General features: G+C 38.8%; 1 protein-coding gene across 1 annotated transcript in view; it reads left to right on the top strand.

Moving 5' to 3' along the window:
* USP24 (ubiquitin specific peptidase 24) overlaps positions 1-17,343 on the top strand; it is a 64,839-nt gene that overhangs the window by 33,922 nt on the left and 13,574 nt on the right. The window contains exons 31-53 of the mRNA XM_009287401.2: positions 1,573-1,670; positions 2,439-2,534; positions 2,690-2,918; positions 3,872-4,031; positions 4,331-4,486; positions 5,009-5,079; positions 5,844-6,004; positions 6,880-6,941; positions 7,296-7,487; positions 7,790-7,907; positions 9,255-9,399; positions 9,855-9,974; positions 10,224-10,349; positions 10,572-10,670; positions 10,880-10,962; positions 11,190-11,331; positions 11,762-11,881; positions 12,267-12,487; positions 12,916-13,040; positions 14,294-14,435; positions 14,782-14,932; positions 16,267-16,362; positions 17,012-17,115. Of these exons, the coding sequence (XP_009285676.2) occupies positions 1,573-1,670; positions 2,439-2,534; positions 2,690-2,918; positions 3,872-4,031; positions 4,331-4,486; positions 5,009-5,079; positions 5,844-6,004; positions 6,880-6,941; positions 7,296-7,487; positions 7,790-7,907; positions 9,255-9,399; positions 9,855-9,974; positions 10,224-10,349; positions 10,572-10,670; positions 10,880-10,962; positions 11,190-11,331; positions 11,762-11,881; positions 12,267-12,487; positions 12,916-13,040; positions 14,294-14,435; positions 14,782-14,932; positions 16,267-16,362; positions 17,012-17,115 (3,017 nt within the window). The remainder of the gene's footprint in view (positions 1-1,572; positions 1,671-2,438; positions 2,535-2,689; positions 2,919-3,871; positions 4,032-4,330; positions 4,487-5,008; positions 5,080-5,843; positions 6,005-6,879; positions 6,942-7,295; positions 7,488-7,789; positions 7,908-9,254; positions 9,400-9,854; positions 9,975-10,223; positions 10,350-10,571; positions 10,671-10,879; positions 10,963-11,189; positions 11,332-11,761; positions 11,882-12,266; positions 12,488-12,915; positions 13,041-14,293; positions 14,436-14,781; positions 14,933-16,266; positions 16,363-17,011; positions 17,116-17,343) is intronic.

The following is a 17,343-nucleotide window of genomic DNA, read 5'->3' as shown; positions in this document are numbered from 1 at the left end:
CTAGGAAGCTGGACGGTTTCTAGTTCTACTTGCAGGTCCCACTGTTTATAAGGACTCATTACAAATATGGTTTGAACAACTTGAAGTTGGAGGACCGGTTGCCAGCAGCTTCAAAAACAGTGGACAAAGTTATTTCATTCCTGGTGTGTGCCAAGATTACTGTAGGAATTTTCTTGTAGTTGCTTTCCTTTGGGTTTCTGCAGTCTAATGTTAGCTCTTCGTCTTCCTACACTGTCATCACACTGCAGCATTAGGATTCCCTCCTTTTCTGTACAGCTGGAATGAAAGATATCTGATGATGTCTTTGAAATATGTTGACAAGTTCTACAACTGAAAGCAAATGGTTTAGCATATCACAGCAAGGGTATCTCGTTGAACTGGCAAGTTATATTACAGTATGACGAGACAGTTATCTGCTGCTTCTATGCCAGAGAAAATAATAAAAGCAAGTAATAAATTGCTTGCTTTTCTGCCAAGGGATGAGAAGTAGTAAATTGGATTAGATGTGTAGATTGTATAAGTGGACTTGTTCCTCAAATCCAGTCAAGCCAATTGGAAGATGATTTCTGTCAGGAAAAGGATGATGTGCTTTTTTATCCCCTCAACTGGTGATCTGTTGAAAATATGGGAACCAGTCTGAACTGCTTTCTGAAAAAATGTGCACAGGAAATTTGCAGAGTACATGAAAGATATGAAAATTAAATGTTGCAGATGTTCAGGGTTATATCATGCAGTGTTGTGATAAGATTTCATGCCTGGAACTCTGTAAACCATTCTTCTGACCTGTGAACCTGGAAAAGATGTATTTTGTTTTCCCACATGCAGCGTTGTTGGCTGTACGTGCCAAAGAGACTTTTCAAGAAAGTAAATAACTTCTGGGGGTTTTCTGGGGTTTTGAGAGGGGCTGGGTTTTTTTTGTTTGTTTGGGTGTTGTTTAGTTTTTTCTTACGTAAAATGAAGTGAAATTGGTTATAAATGTACATGAGATCTGACCTACAGAGACCGCAGACTTCCTTATGGCCGTATTTCTGAGCATAATTGCATCCTGTGAAGTTTAGCGCAGACTTAAAACAGGAGGGATGATACAGTGATGATGTTCGTAAGGTCCAGAATTACCTGGACCATCTTTTACAAAAAAAACCCCACAATAATAGCAATACAGTTATGTTTCAGAAGGCACGAATCAATAAGTAAGCCATCTGTAGGGTGTTGTATGGGATACTGTCAACTGAAAATCTAGAAAGGAGAAGGATTCAGGCTCTTAAGGAGCACCAACTGAGCCTGAAGACATCATTTCATGTGCTAGAGGATGTACTTTATCCTTTCCCTTAACAAGTAAACTGCAGTGAGAAAAAAATGCCCTTTGATACAAAATAAATGTCTGTAATAGCCATAGCTCTCCTGAATATTTTTAATGTGATTTCTCTTTACTGACTACAGCTTTTCATAAGTGTATTGTTAATTGCTTCATTTGTAGTGGATTTTTTTTCCTGTTACACTTTTAACCTTCAGCAGATAAAGAATACTAAGGGCGGGGGAGTGTATGCATGCTTATTTATTCATTTATTTTAGGTACTGAGCTCCAAGCTGATGCCAACTGCAGATGATGAAATGGCAAGAAACTGTGCCAAGTCTTTCTGTGAAAACTTCCTCAGAGCAGGAGGTTTGAGGTTAGATTTCAAAATCTTAACTCAATTTATAACGCTTCGTTTAGTTAGCAGTTCTGCATGGTTTCTGATTTCCACACTGTAGCACGCTAGTAAACCTGTCAGCTTCTTTTTCAGAGAAAAAATATCCACCCAAAGCTGTTTTTTCATTATCCAGTATCTGAAAAGCTACTGTAGCTACCATAGCAATGTAACAGAGTACATGTTGTTAAACCCCAAAATAAAATTAGGCACAGATAAGCTTGTGAAGTGTAGCTTTTATTAAGGTAGTTATTTGGATAGTTAGCATTTAAGTGTTTCAGTTCAAATTTGCAAGTGTGTACATTACACTATGTCCTGCATAGATACCAGTGGACATTTTAAGCAGTCAAAGCATAGCTCGTGCAGTGAGAACAAAACTGAATTTTACAGTCTCCAAAATTCAGACCCTTCCGATAAGAGTTGAGGCACAGTGTGAGTGGTTTGGAGACCTGGCAATACTGCTTGTGCTTGTGTCAGACTTATCAAGTATATGTTGCTCTTGGTAATTCTATCCACTCCCCCCTGCCCCATAGATCCTGAAGCATTTTCCAGCAGGAACAGAAAGCTTCCATCTGTAGATGTAGGAGGAGAAAATGGGGATGTTAGTCTCCAAAGATGCCAGTTTGACAGTTTTAACTGGCACTCAGCTGACTGAATAGGAGGAGGGAAGGATAGAGATAAATTAATTGCAGCTCTCTCCTAATGTAAAACATTTTCAAACAGAGTCTGTCTTATTGATTTGTTCTTAAGTTTGGTGGTGAATGTGATGCAGAGAGATTCCATCCCATCAGAAGTAGACTATGAAACAAGACAGGGAGTCTATTCCATCTGCCTGCAACTTGCAAGGTATGTAATTGCTTTTCATTAGAGAAAGTGCTGCTTTCTTGGCTTTTAGAGTGTGGCTTGTAATATGTAAGATTAATTGGTACTTTGAGTTCTGTTTCATTCACTTGCTGTGAACATTCAAAAACAAGCCTGACGTTTTTGCTCTGTGAATGTAGGTTCTTGCTTGTTGGCCAGACAATGCCTACCTTACTGGATGAGGATTTCATTAAAGATGGGGTAGAAGCATTGTCCTCACGCCCGTTCCGTAATGTCAGCCGACAAGCAAGTAGGCAGATGTCCATTTGTGGAACACCTGAGAAGTCATCCTACCGACAGCTCTCTGTGTCTGATAGATCCTCCATTAGGGTAGAAGAAATCATACCAGCAGCAAGAGTTGCCATACAAGTAAGGAAGTGTTTGATTTATGGTGATGTAGTGGTGTCGTCTCCAGTGACAGCTGTGTAACTCCTGGATTTTTAATCAAAAGTCTACCTTTTATACAGGTTCTTGCCCAGGCTCCATTTAAAAGCCTCTGAAAATCCTGACCATCGGTCTCTCTTCTCGATCTTGATCTGAATTTTAACATAGTCTCAGAAATTATTTTGGCAGTACAAAGGGAAGCAGTACCCCAAAAGTGCTTACCAGAAATAGATCTACACAGAAATGTTACTTGTGATTTATTTTCAGTCACGCTTAACTCTAAGATCTTATTCTTGTTAATTTTCTGTGAATAAAAAGGAGAAGGTTCCTGCTTGAACTTGTGGCTTGTAGTCCACGTTTCTTTGAATTAGAAATTTTGGGCAAGATTTTTGTTTCAAATAGCTCATTAAAAATTGAATTTGCTTGATGGTACCCTGGGGAAGAAGGAAATTTTTATTTTCAATACTTTAAGAAAATGCTATTTTTCCCCTTTAACAGGCATGTCAGTGTAATTAACCTGAGGCTGGCTATTTACTAAAACAATCTAATCTGACAAGAACTCAACCCATTTGAAAGTTGAGTCCAGTTGAAAGAAACTTCATAGTTAACGTAATAAGTATGCTATGTTAGGTTCTTGGGCAGTGCTTCCCAAATGGATTGATATGATTGAAATCAGCATGCCTAACTCCAGATAGGGGAAAAGGGTATCTACCTTAGTGGAGAATTTAAAAACAAACTACTTCCTATTAAGGGAGCAATACTGATCTTTCCTTGGGAACAAAAAGGCTCTTGTATCCTTGAGCCTGCTTAGAGAAGAGAGAGGAAAACAAATCCAAATGTCAATTTGACATGATCCAGAAGATACATTCTTCTTATCCCTGTCATTAACAAAGGCTCTTGAATATTGCAGAAGTAACTGCTGTTTCTTGTTCCTTCAGACTATGGAGGTGAATGATTTCACTTCCACAGTGGCTTGCTTCATGCGACTCTCTTGGGCTGCTGCTGCAGGACGACTGGACCTCGTGGGAAGTAGTCAGCCAATAAAAGAGAGCAACACTTTATTTCCTGCTGGGATTCGAAACAGACTTAGCAGCTCAGGTAGGTTAACTATGTCTCTAAACCAATCTAAAGAAAGTGTTTGGTTTATTCTTAATTGAACACTTTCGAAGCTTGAAGCTGAATTCATTGGAGTTGGACTTGATGATCCTCTTGGGTCCCTTCCAACTCAGGATGGTATATGATTGAATTACACAAATCTGAGCAAAATGCTTTACATTCATGTGGCATTTGGAGACATGGCATTTGGAGAAGTTTTTTAAATTGCAGAGAACTGACCAGAAGCTGGAAACATCTGAAAAATGTAATGGATTACAGCACTTGTTCATTTCTTAATGCAGGAAGTAATTGCAGTTCAGGAAGCGAAGGAGAGCCAACTGCGCTGCACGCTGGTATCTGTGTGAGACAGCAGTCCGTATCCACCAAAGATGCTCTGATTGCTGGAGAAGCTTTGTCTCTCTTAGTAACCTGCCTTCAGCTACGCAGTCAGCAACTAGGTATGAAATAGAATTGGATTACTCACTATTTGGAATACAAGTAAGGTGGGGGAAGGCTTTTGGAGACAGACAAGTACAAAAAAAAAAAACATGGGAAACTTCTGGCTTTGTAAGCTGAAACAGCTCAAGTTAAAAACACAAAATTTCATTAAAAAATACAGGGGGTTTTTTTCCAGGACTGAAGAACAGGTGGCATGAAACAAGGCATGTAGTGCTGTGCCTTAATGAAATGTTTTGGGAAAGCTGAGTTACTGCCAGTATATAAATATTTGCACTGGCTTTGAAGTATGTAATTCTGTAAGTGCTGCTGTTTGCATAGCTAGTGTTTAGTACTTGAACCTTTGTGTACAGGAAGTGTAAACATTGGTGGTGGTGGAAGGCGAAGGAAAATGCTGTTATAACGTGGTGCCATGTTGACGGGGGGATATCCTCTAGGTCCTGTGGTATTTTAATGCAAGACTGTAGCTGACTTATTTTAAATTATTATTTTAAAAAAGATAGCCTGGTACTCTTCTGTTCTAGGATCTTTTTACAATTTGCCTTGTGTTGCTGATTTCATCATTGATATACTGCTTGGATCACCAAGTGCTGAGGTGAGGGTCTTTCTCTGAAAATTTCTTAAATGTTATACTTCTGAAATGTGTACACTTTGATCATTTATTATGGTCTGAAGATAAATTGTTCATTACAAATATTCCCACATTTTCTTGTATTTGAATGAATAACCCTTGTATAATTGTTAGTAATTCCAGTATCTAGTGATGTGTTGATAGAAAATGCTGAAGTATTACATTCTTTAGGCTTGTTTAATCCATGAGGCGCACAGGACTGTGCTCTGGCTAGTCTAAAGAAAATACTCTCATTTTGGTGAGACAAATTCTGTAGAACTAGTACTTTAGGGAAAGTTCCAAGTAACTTTCATCTCAAAAGATTTGGGTAAGATTTAATGGACTCTTCTGAACTCTTGAAAAATTCTTCCAAATGTCAGAACCCTCCTAAAATTTATTCTTTCTGATTTAAGTTATTCTGGATATTCTAAAATCTAGAGATTTTCAAGTCACGCTGCTTCATTTCATTGCATCTCATATATTTTGCATGAAGTCATTGCATCTTTTCCTCCTTATCTGAATTTATTATCTGTGTTTAATAAAGCATCAGAGTTTTTAGCTCAGGGATGAAAGTAGATTGCTAAATCCCTATAAACAGAGAAACCCTGGCTGGCGGGTGCAGAGCTCATAGTCTGGTTTACACAAGCTTTTCAATGTCTATTTTTTTCTGTCAGATTTCTAACAAAACAGAAGTGTGGTTTTTGCAACCTTTGAGCAACTGCTAGTGTTTGACAATGACACTGTTTCAGATTCGTCGTGTTGCCTGTGACCAGTTGTACACCCTTAGTCAGACAGACACATCAGCTCACCCAGATGTACAAAAGCCAAACCAGTTTCTCCTGAGTGTTGTTCTTGGTGCCCAGCTGCCTCTTTGGTCACCAACCAGCATCATGAGAGGAATCAACCAGAGGTAAGTCAGATGCGTGTTTATTGAGGAATCAAATCTATCACATTTTTAAATGAGTAGCGCTGTGGAAGCTCTGAGGCACAAGGGATTAGGACTTCACAAGTCTGTAGAAAGTAGACATCCCTGTCAGGCCCCAGATAGTTTTGGAAGTATGTAAATTGAAGGGAAATAAAGCTGAATTCTCAAAGTACAACTCTTCCTCTGTGAACTCTTATAGTTCAGCTTACTTGACTTCCCATTCAGGAGGTGGTAATTGCTAAATAGGCCTGCTTTTTCTAGGATGTGGTCATGGCAGTCAGAACCTAGCTGGAATCCTGCATGAGGCATAGAGGTGATGGGATGTATGACAGTAACATTGAATTTATTTGATAGTATTGCATAGATCCAGATCAGAAACCAATCCTAAAGGCTCCGGCCTTTACAGTGATGTCTTGACCCATGACTTCACCTGATTTCTTGTTGCTTATGTTACCCATTACACCTGTAAAAACTGTAGGTGTCAGTCCTGTTAACTTGTCCCTGACGGGCCAGAGGTTGTTGAATTTAACAGTAACTTCAAACTGCAATTTCTAGAGGAATCTGAATAGAGGAGTAACTGAGAAGTTAAAACATGTTGTTGTTTTATCGTTGTCTGATAATTAACTAAAATTGTTATGAGGTGAAGGAAGAAAGCAGGATTAAATGTTATTCATAACATTCAGAAGTAGCTGTTGGGAAGGAATTTGTTTTAAAGCTGTAGCGTGTGCATGCAGAAGCATACCTAGATAGCTATGCTATTTTGGATTAGATGGACAGAGCACACAGGCCTTAAAAGCAACTGCATAGAAAAAAGTTTCTGATTTTAAATTAAACCTTTCTTCTGTTTGTACCTGTTTCAGACTTTTGTCCCAGTGTACAGAATATTTTGACCTGAGATGTCAGTTATTGGATGACCTCACATGTAAGTATCTACAGGTGCACATGTCATTCTAATTGCACCTTCCAAGCATGTCTTCCTTCTGTAGACAAGATGTGGAATTGCCTTCACGGAGGGGTTACTACACATGAACTTGATGTGACCTGCCAGTGTGCTGGCTGTCCTGTGTTAATGCCTGGCATGGACTGTTCTTGGCATTCAGTAACAGCAAGGCAGCTCGCTCCTTTTGGAAAGTGAAACGAGTTCCTTTGTGGAAGGTATACTTTGTACACATTGTGGGGGAAACTAGACCATTACCAAATTGTTTTAAATTCTTTGTATTTGTATTCTACATTTATAGAGCTGTTAATTTTTCTGGGTTTTCTTTTTCTCTTGCAGCATCAGAAATGGAACAGCTAAAGATAAGCCCAGCTGCCATGCTAGAAGATGAGATCACCTGGCTAGACAATTTTGAACCCAACCGCACAGCTGAGTGTGAAACCAGTGAAGCTGATAACATCCTGTTAGCAGGACACTTGAGGCTCATCAAGACTCTCCTTTCACTTTGCGGGGCAGAGAAGGAAATGGTTGGTAGGTATCCCTTTTTAGTCTAAAATGACTAGACTAGTGTGAATTCTGCATAGCACTAACAGATGACTTGATCAGTAGACAGTACGTGTGAAGACATTATAATACATCGGTAGAAGTGATACAGAGCTATAAGGAGTAATTTTGGCAGTACCTTTGTTGTACCTTTGACATTTGATAAAATATTTGGATATGGTTTTTGTTGATATGGTGCTATTAAGTGATTTTGCTATTATGGAACACCTTTTGACATTTGCAGTGATAATGTAAGTACTTAACAGTAGATGTGGATTACTGTGTTATAGGTTCATCTTTGATTAAGCCATTGTTGGATGATTTCCTCTTCCGAGCATCCAGGATTATTCTGAACAGCCATTCTCCAGCAGGCAGTGCTGCAATCAGTCAGCAAGACTTTCATCCAAAGTAAAAATTGGGGTTTTTTGTTTATGTTGGGTTTTGTCCTAGATCTCATGAATGCAAATGTCACACTGAGGCTACAGATACTAGGATTTAATACCAATGTTAGAGCACTTCTCCAGTTCTCTACGTTTTCTACATAAGTGTCCAAACAGCATTTTTGTAAGCTTTTGTGTGACCCAAAACCTTTGCTTTTCTGTACTTCCAAAGTCTGTGCTTTGTTTGTTAGATCAATGATGAACTGCAAGCACAACTGAGTGCTGATTTCATGAGTCCAAAGAGTAGTCCTTTAGCTCATCATCGCTTGGGAAGTTGGCTAAATTGGAGCACGAGCAGGAAATTAACTTTCCAAGCCCCTTGTAAATGAGAATCTCAACAGTTCCACTATTTTCTTTTTCCCTTCAAAAGAACTGCATTTTGTAAAAAGCTAATGCCAAGCAAGTCTCCTTGCACCTGAGAGTTGATAATAGCCCAGAATAGATCAAATGGGGAAAAAAAGAGTGGGCTTTCTCTTTCCTGTGACACCTGCCTTCTGTTATTGCCATACAATATCTGAAGGGGTGGGTAAATTAGCTTGTGTGGAGTTTTGTGCTGCTGCAGCTGGATTGCTTACAGTACACTGAATAGTTGATTTTAGAGTTGGATCAGGCATATCCACACTGCCTTCCCACAAACCCTAAAGAAGGTTCCAGTGGAGCATTTAGCAACCCCTGAACTGAATGGGACTTGCTACACCTTAGTGTTTTGCTCCAGCTTTGCTCCACTGGAGTTCATCTCAGGCATGCTCTTTTGTTTGCTTAAAGTAAATAAAGCCTTTTCTTTGGCCTTTAGAAGAAAGGGCTAGTGTGTTTGATCCATTGAAAAGAGCTAAGTAGAAGTGCTTTGTACTGGTCTATCACAGCTTGGGTCTAAGGTCATCTCTTGTAGCAAGTTATCTGGTCTAGCTCTTTCAAAGCTTGTCTCCCTGTAAATAAGTCATTATGTCTCCTTCAATGTTACAGTGATAGAGAATATCTGTCTGTTTGTCCTCAGACATACAACCAATTCTGTGTCTTCTTTATAGGGCACCTGCTTTTCCTTGCTACTGAATGTTTACAACAGGTGTCTCCATGTCAGTAAGGGAGGCTTATTTAAAGGAGTGTTCCTGGTGCTGCTCTTCTGATTCAATTCTTCCCTGTTCCCCTTCCCTAAGAAAGAAAAAACAGCACTCTGCAGTCTCTCAGGAGTGTTTTATCATTTAAAAGTGTTCCTTTTGAACATTAATTGTCACTTGTTCTGAGTAATATGGCTTTCTGGAATTAGAAATAATTGAGTTATCTACAAAATAGATCTCAAATGTGGTTTTCTTTTCAGGTGCAGTACAGCAGATAGCCGATTAGCTGCTTATGAAGTGTTAGTAATGCTGGCTGATAGCTCACCTTCCAATCTCCAGCTTATTACAAAAGAGCTGCTTTCTATGCATCACCAGTGTGACCCTGCGCTTACCAAGGAGTTTGATGTAAGCAAGAAACCTTTTTAGATTTGTATTAGCGTGGTTTGGAGTACTGTGTATGATGTACTTAACTGCTCCATTCATGAAATTTCCATGGTCTTCAATTTAAAATGACAAAAAGCAGATAAGAGTAAATGCAGACCCATTTGATCTTCCTCAGAAGCAAATACTCCAGTGAGTCTTTGTCAGTTATTATCTGGATAAGAAAGAAGTATTTCCTAAATATCACCAATTGTATTTAGATACATTTTAGGCCATTTTTAACAGTTTTGTGCAAAGTGTTAAATATCTAAATGACCAAATATAGCGCTCTTGCAATCTTTCAGAGTTTATATTTGTGGTTTTCCATTAAATTTCTCTTAACAGCTCATATAAAGCTAATTATAAAAGCTATAGTGTGTTGTTGGAGTATCATGCTTTTTATAACTGACTGGGACAAAAAAATGTGTTTGTCATTCTAGTATCTTCCACCAGTGGATAGTCGCTCCATTTCAGGATTTGTGGGACTAAAGAATGGTGGTGCTACTTGTTACATGAATGCCGTCTTCCAGCAGCTATATATGCAGCCTGGTCTTCCAGAGGTAATTGGTTCAACATCCAGTAAAGTCCTCTTTTTGGAATTACTGTCACCTGAACTGCAAGTTCATCTTAGCACCATTTGTAGATGATTGTTTAAATAAAAATAAAACTAAAACTGTATATGTGCATGTGTGTGCATAAATACACACAATAAATACATAAATTATAAGTTGTTGTGCTGTGCGTCATGACAACTTACAGTAATAATTTTGCCAAGAACCAATTTAATAAGGTTATTTGTTTCCTTCCAGGCCTTGCTTTCCATTGATGATGATACAGACAATCCAGATGACAATGTGTTCTATCAAGTTCAATCTCTTTTTGGTCATTTGATGGAAAGCAAGCTACAGTATTATGTACCTGAGAACTTTTGGAAGGTATTACATCTTTTTGTTTAGAATACTTAACAAAAACTTTTTGTTTCTTACTTAACAAGTAATAATTTATTCAGCCTTTTCTCATTGCAGAATTTCTAGAGATAAAGTAAGTTCTACTTCAGAGTCAAAACGTAAAAATAACAAATGTCTTAAAAAATCACTTTCTTTAATGATATGTATATGGAACAACCACCTCTTTATATATATTTATACTTTATATAGATTTTCAAGATGTGGAATAAGGAACTTTATGTTAGAGAGCAACAGGATGCTTATGAGTTCTTCACCAGTCTTATAGATCAAATGGATGAGTACCTCAAGGTAAAAACCTCAGGGATTTCTTTCCTTGTTTATACCCATCTCCTTGGTACCTTTTCTCTTTCTCCTTTGTTCTTCAGAAAAGAAGGCAGAGAGCCATTTGGCTTATTTTATAATCTACATAGTATTCAGAGGTTTAAAATTCCTGTTGCTTTCTTGGTCTTTCACTCTGCAATATATCCAACTGATGCCTAACTTTACATCTCCAACAGAAAATAGGAAGAGACCAAATATTTAAGAATACTTTTCAAGGAATCTTCTCTGATCAGAAGATCTGCAAGGACTGTCCTCACAGGTAATGTTAAATTTAGTGCATTAGTTACCAAGTTATGTGCTCCCACAACTATTAAAATATGTAGGTCAAAATAGCACAAGAAGGTAGAGACATGCCTTTGTGAGCATCACAGCTGTTGGTAGCTATGGGGCAAATGCAATATTCTCCCCTAAGCATATGTCTTGTTAATGCAAGTTGGATGGGTTCTACTCTGTCAATGCCTTGACTATTTTTCTTCTTGAATTTAGATATGAGCGCGAGGAAGCCTTCATGGCTCTCAACCTCGGTGTGACTTCATGTCAAAGTCTGGAAATATCATTGGATCAGTTTGTTAGAGGAGAAGTTCTGGAAGGAAGCAATGCATACTACTGTGAAAAATGCAAAGAAAAGGTATTGGTTCTTAATGTATGTGAAAGAAGATTCAGCTGTAGCTTGATATTTTCTTAAGCATTACATAGTCATAGAAGCCACGCTTAGGTACTGCTTACTCTTTCTACACTGAAGACATAATCAAAAGGTTAAATCCATAAATCCATGCAGATAGCAGTCTTCGTTCCCTGTAACTCGTATTGTAGACTGAACATTTAGAGGGATGGCAGGATGGTAAAATGTTCTGTAACGTACCAGCCCACTGCACAAACTCAGTGATACCTGTAATAGTACCCTATCTGTATGTATTATAGTCATCCTATGGTCATCCTGCCTCCCGGGGCTGTATTGTACATCGGTTCAAGATGGCTGGAATTGTGCATCTGTAGAAGAATAGTACAGAATGCTTGAGGTATATAGATAGAGGTGATACTCTTTTTTTCTTTTTAAGAGAACTACAGTGAAGCGCACATGCATTAAGGTCTTACCTAGCCTGTTGGTGATTCACCTGATGAGATTTGGTTTTGACTGGGAGAGCGGACGTTCTATTAAATACGATGAACAAATAAGGGTAAGAAAAATTTCCTGTATGGTGCCCTCCCCCCCCCCGCTGCTTTGTGGAGTGGACAGTGGCGTGGACTCTCACTCTTCCTATTCATTCTTCCTTCTTTTCCCCACATTTTGATACAGGGATTTTGAGTACGTGGTACACTTACAACATGATCATGCTACAAGTATTTTTTTCTTAGAGCTTTCCTTGTCTGTAACATTCTAGGGGTCCTTTCAGAAAGCAAGAGCAAAAAAACTCTGTAAAGACATTTTATTTAACTTCTGTGTCATAAGGATAAAAAGTTGCTGTTCCCAGTGTGGGAAGTATTAATACAATTCTCATAAAATTACACTAAGCATGTACACAATATAATCTCTCAGTTAATCTGAAATATCTCTTCAAACAGTTTCCCTGGATGCTGAACATGGAACCTTACACTGTGTCAGGGATGGCTCGCCAGGACTCATCCTCGGAAGTGGGGGACAATGGTAGAAATGCAGATCAAGGAGGCGGAGGCTCCCCAAGGAAGAAAGTTGCCCCTACAGAAAACTATGAGCTTGTTGGTGTGATTGTTCACAGTGGCCAGGCACATGCAGGGCACTACTACTCCTTTATAAAGGACAGGAGGTAATGGCCAAGAAGATTTGTGTGGGGTGTTTGAGAGCGGTCTAAAGACTACTTGTTTTGGGAAGATATAGTGAGCCATTCAGAGCTCTATTGGAAGCACTCTTCCCTTAACACCCAACACTGAGAGTGTTAAGACAATAACATGAGACAACTTATAATAAGTCTCAGGAATTCTTATGTACTTTGTATTGCAGTTTGAGGGCTTCCTATGACATTTAGTTGCAGGTGATGTGCTTCTCATATTTTTAATCAAGCTTATTTTTTTTTAAATGAAACTTCTACATTGATTGAGCTAAGCTTTCTATTTACTGTCAAAACAAATGTGATTTCAGGGTTGTCACTTCTAAGGTATTCAGGGTGGTTTGGTTTTTTAGTAGACAATCAAGTAACTTTGTTTCTGTTGTGTTTCTATTCTGTTTTGATCACAGGGGATGTGGAAAAGGAAAGTGGTATAAATTTAATGACACCGTTGTTGAAGAATTTGATTTAACTGATGAAACTTTGGAATATGAATGTTTTGGTGGAGAGTATAGGCCTAAAGTCTATGATCAATGTAAGCAGAAGTACAGATTGTTTTACAGTAACTTTATATTTCATACTGGTTCTCAGTAGAGGTAGAGCTCAGTCCATTATATCTACTTTGAGTGACTTGGTCTAATAATCCTTACGAAGCAGTTTTTTCGTAACATCTTCTTTACTGAAGGACATAACAGCTTGTATATGGCCTAATATTAATTGAACCATATTCACTGTTGTTCAGCACTTTGTAGACTTAGTAGCAGAGGAGATTAACAAGGTGCCATTTTACTTTTGAAAATAGTTAAGAAAAAAAAAACAAGCACACAAAACAGGCCTTGTTTTAGGCTACTGAAAATGACTGTGGATAGAACATGGTGTGGCATCATATAGTTAAACTTTTCAATGTTCTAAAGAATTAATTCCAAATACATTTTCACCAATATTCACTTGTTTCATAATTCTGATAATTATCTTTTTAAAATACATATGCTTTTTGCAAAAATATTTTAGAATTCAGGTTTTTGTTATTCACTAACATAGACTGATGTTTTAATTTAACAAATAACTTTATACTGCCACAATGTATATTACTTGCACACCCAGTTTCACTTCCCTATAGGAATGAAAAAGGTACTAAACTTTCAAAGGTGGTGTGGTTTAACCCCAGCCAGCAACTAACGACCACACAGCTGCTCGCTCGCTCCTGCCCCTTGGTGGGACAGGGGAGAGAATCGGAAAAAATTTTCTCACCCATGGTGAGAAAAGTCATGGGTTGAAATAAAGACAGTTTAATAGGTAAAGCAGAAGCCGTGCACGCAAGCAAAGCAAAACAAGGAATTCATTCCCTACTTCCCATCGGCAGGCAGGTGTTCAGCCATCTCCAGGAAAGCAGGGCTCCATCACGCATAACAGTTACTTGGGAAGACAAACGCCATCGCTCCAAACATCCCCGCCTTCCTTCTTCCCCCAGCTTTATCTGCTGAGCATGACGTCATATGGTGTGGAATATCCCTTTGGTCAGTTGGGGTCAGCTGTCCCAGCTGTGTCCCCCCCCAGCTTCTTGTGCACCCCCAGGCTACTTGCTGGTGGGGTGGGGTGAGAAGCAGAAAAGGCCTTGACTCTGTGAAGGCACTGCTCAGCAATAACGAAAACACTCCTGTATTATCAACACTGTTTTCAGCACAAATCCAAAACATAGCCTCATACTAGCTGCTATGAAGCAAATTAACTCTATCCCAGCCAAAACCAGCACAAAAGGCCTTCATCAAATGCCTTCTCTCCCATCAGCTAACCCTTACCCTGATGTGCGTCGGCGCTACTGGAATGCCTATATGCTGTTTTACCAGAGAGTGTCTGATCAGAACTCTCCGGTCTTACCAAAGAAAAGTCGAGTGAGTGTTGTGCGTCAGGAAGCTGAGGACCTCTCATTGTAAGTTCCTCTTGTGTCTGTAAAGTTTCTTATGTTCATATCTAGGCCCTATCTCCAGAACTAAGAAATTAATAATTCCTGTTCGACAAAGGAGTATACTGACCCTTCTGTTGTTTTGTTTTTCAAGCTGCTTAATGAATAGTCTTTTATTGCTTTTATAATTTCCTCTTCCATACTGCTGTTACTATTGCAGTAAGAAGTTCAAGCTGACTGACAGCCTTACGAAGTACTTAAACTGTCATCTAAATTTGCCTTAAGATAATACTGGCTGTACTTGTATTTTAAACTTGAACTGTAGATTTGTCATAGGATTTCATTATTCACCTTGAGCTTGTATATATTTCAGATCTGCTCCATCTTCACCAGAAATTTCACCGCAGTCATCACCTCGACCCCATAGGCCCAACAGTGACCGCCTCTCCATCTTGACCAAGCTGGTTCGAAAAGGAGAAAAAAAGGGACTTTTTGTAGAGAAAATGCCTGTGCGGATATATCAGGTAGAGCACTCCAAAAGTGGAGACTAAATTCTACTCATAGGAAATTTAAGCACATAGTAAGAGAAACACAGTAACTTTGAAGGTGGCCTTGAAGTTATTCCCTTCTTGAAAGCAAAGCTAGAAGATAATTCTGGATTCTGACATAAAGTTATTAACAAGCTGCTCAGTGGTACATTATTGTAAGTTTTGCTGTCTGTTCTCACAAAATTGACCCATCATTCTTTGCTTTGAAGAAGCTGCAGGCAAGTTAGTCAAATATGAGATAATGGCAGCAGTCAGCATGCAAGCAGGGAGAGATGAGAGCAGAGAAGATGCTTCATTTGAAGTACACTTGAGGAAGAAGGGAGAAGATGGCAAATTACAGTCATCCTCTAGTTCCTGAGTTCACAAGAATGTAAAAAGGGGAGAAGAGAAACCAAAACCAGCTTCAATTCTGTTCATGTCTGTTAGCTTATGTAGTACTGAATATGTTCTCAAAGGGGAAAACAAGGATGTTGAAGGCAACTTTAGAAGTCGGGGCTGAAAATGGAGGTGTGATGGCATTGGCAGAGCAGTGAGAGAATGGTAGAACCTGGATATCGGTTAGCTGTTATAAGAGGAAGGTCTCAGTCTGCAGGCCTGCAGCTCTGGTCCATACAGGAGAGGATACAATCTTACGTACATTTGGTCTTCTGAACACACACCATCCTGCTGATCTGCACATGTGCAAGAGAGCCTACGTCACATACAGAGTCAGAATAAACTGTGTAGGCTACGTATGGCCCTCTACATGGGCTGTATCAGGGCATTAATAGGCATTTTAGGCATTCGTGTATCTGGGGCTGTATTATTACAATAAACAGAACTTGGCTCAAATTTATTGAGAGTCTTTCAGCAAAATCTCATTTGAAAAAAGAGGGGCTTGGCATTTAAGTACATTATTGTGGCTGCAGCTTTTAATTATACCATGGTTTCTTGCTCTGTACATGTAAATTTGCTAAGCAAGCCCTTCAGGTTTGAAGGATGTTCTCTTGGCTTTTTTATTAAAAGCAAGCAAAAATTAGAACTTATCAGCACCTTCTTCCTTTTTTCTTTTCCCTTAATGGTCAAATGATTAAGTCTCTCATTTGTTGTCTTGTGTTTTGTAATATCTTTGGAAGAAAATCACTGGTTTTATACAAATCTTCTAAGTCTCCTATATGTATTTTTCCCCTCTGCTGAAGTAGTGAGTCAGAGCATGAACAGAATAGGTCTGACACTGGTTTTTAGACACCACATGTATTTACATAAAAGATGCAATTTTAGTTAGAGAAATGTACTTTGACATTTTAAATTCTTTTTGCCACCTTTTACAGATGGTGAGAGATGAAAACTTGAAATTTATGAAGAACAGAGATGTATACAGCAGTGACTACTTCAGTTTTGTTCTGTCATTAGCTTCACTGAATGCTGTAAGTACCTAGATTTTAATCTTAGAGTATTCAGAATATGTTGGGTAGAAAGGGCCACAGAAGCTACTTGGGTCACAACCAGGAAAACTGGAAGAGAAGGGTTGATATGATTTTTCTTTTCCAGTTGAGCAATTCATTGTCTCCAATAATTTTTCACGCTGATAACATCTGTCTCAAAGCTGACTCCGGCCTCCTGTTCTAGTAGTGGGAGAAACATCATTGTGCCGTAGTAAAATTTATGAAGTAACACACCTTTTTCGATGATGTAAACTGAGCTCTAGAGGGACAGAAATTCCTCTCTATATGGAAGATCCAAAAGTTGGTGTTAGTCACCTCAAAGTTGATAGACTTTCCTTGGAAATACAGTTTACTAATTAAGTTTTTCTAAATGGAGTAATAAACAAACCAGTATTTATTAAATTAAATCCACAGATCTAGTGGGCCTTACAGCAAGTTTGTTCCTGTTTTAGCATATTTGTTAACTAGCATAGTCAGCACTGGAGACTGTTTTTCGCACAGAAAAATGCTTTGTTTTATTTTTTCCAAATGAAGTAAATTACTTGAACAAAACATGCTGATGTGTTTTAAGAGACAGCATATGTGCTGCAGGCATACTTCTGCTCTGAAGTAAATTTGATGTTTCTTTCAGACTAAGGTGAAGCATCCTTATTATCCATGCATGGCAAAGGTGAGCTTACAGCTGGCAGTCCAATTCCTCTTCCAAACCTATCTCCGAACCAAGAAGAAACTCAGGTAAGGCTTTGTTCTGGGTATTGTAACAACATATTCTGAGGTTTTCGTGCTTGTTGTACCTACAGCACCTTGAAATAAATACTGTGGGTAGCACAGACATTCACAGGAGTAGCAATACATTTCTGCTTTGCATTGGAATTCCATCGCAAAGAAATCTGAGAGAGGAAGGAGGGTCATACATAACCTGACAGTTTGCTGCCTCTCCCAGCTATCCATTATTTCAGTGGT

Source organism: Aptenodytes forsteri, unplaced genomic scaffold (assembly GCF_000699145.1).
Source record: "Aptenodytes forsteri isolate BGI_AS27 unplaced genomic scaffold, ASM69914v1 Scaffold119, whole genome shotgun sequence".
Lineage (NCBI taxonomy): Eukaryota > Metazoa > Chordata > Aves > Sphenisciformes > Spheniscidae > Aptenodytes > Aptenodytes forsteri.
Note: the sequence above shows the minus strand (reverse complement) of the source record. Positions and strands in the feature narration are given on the sequence as shown.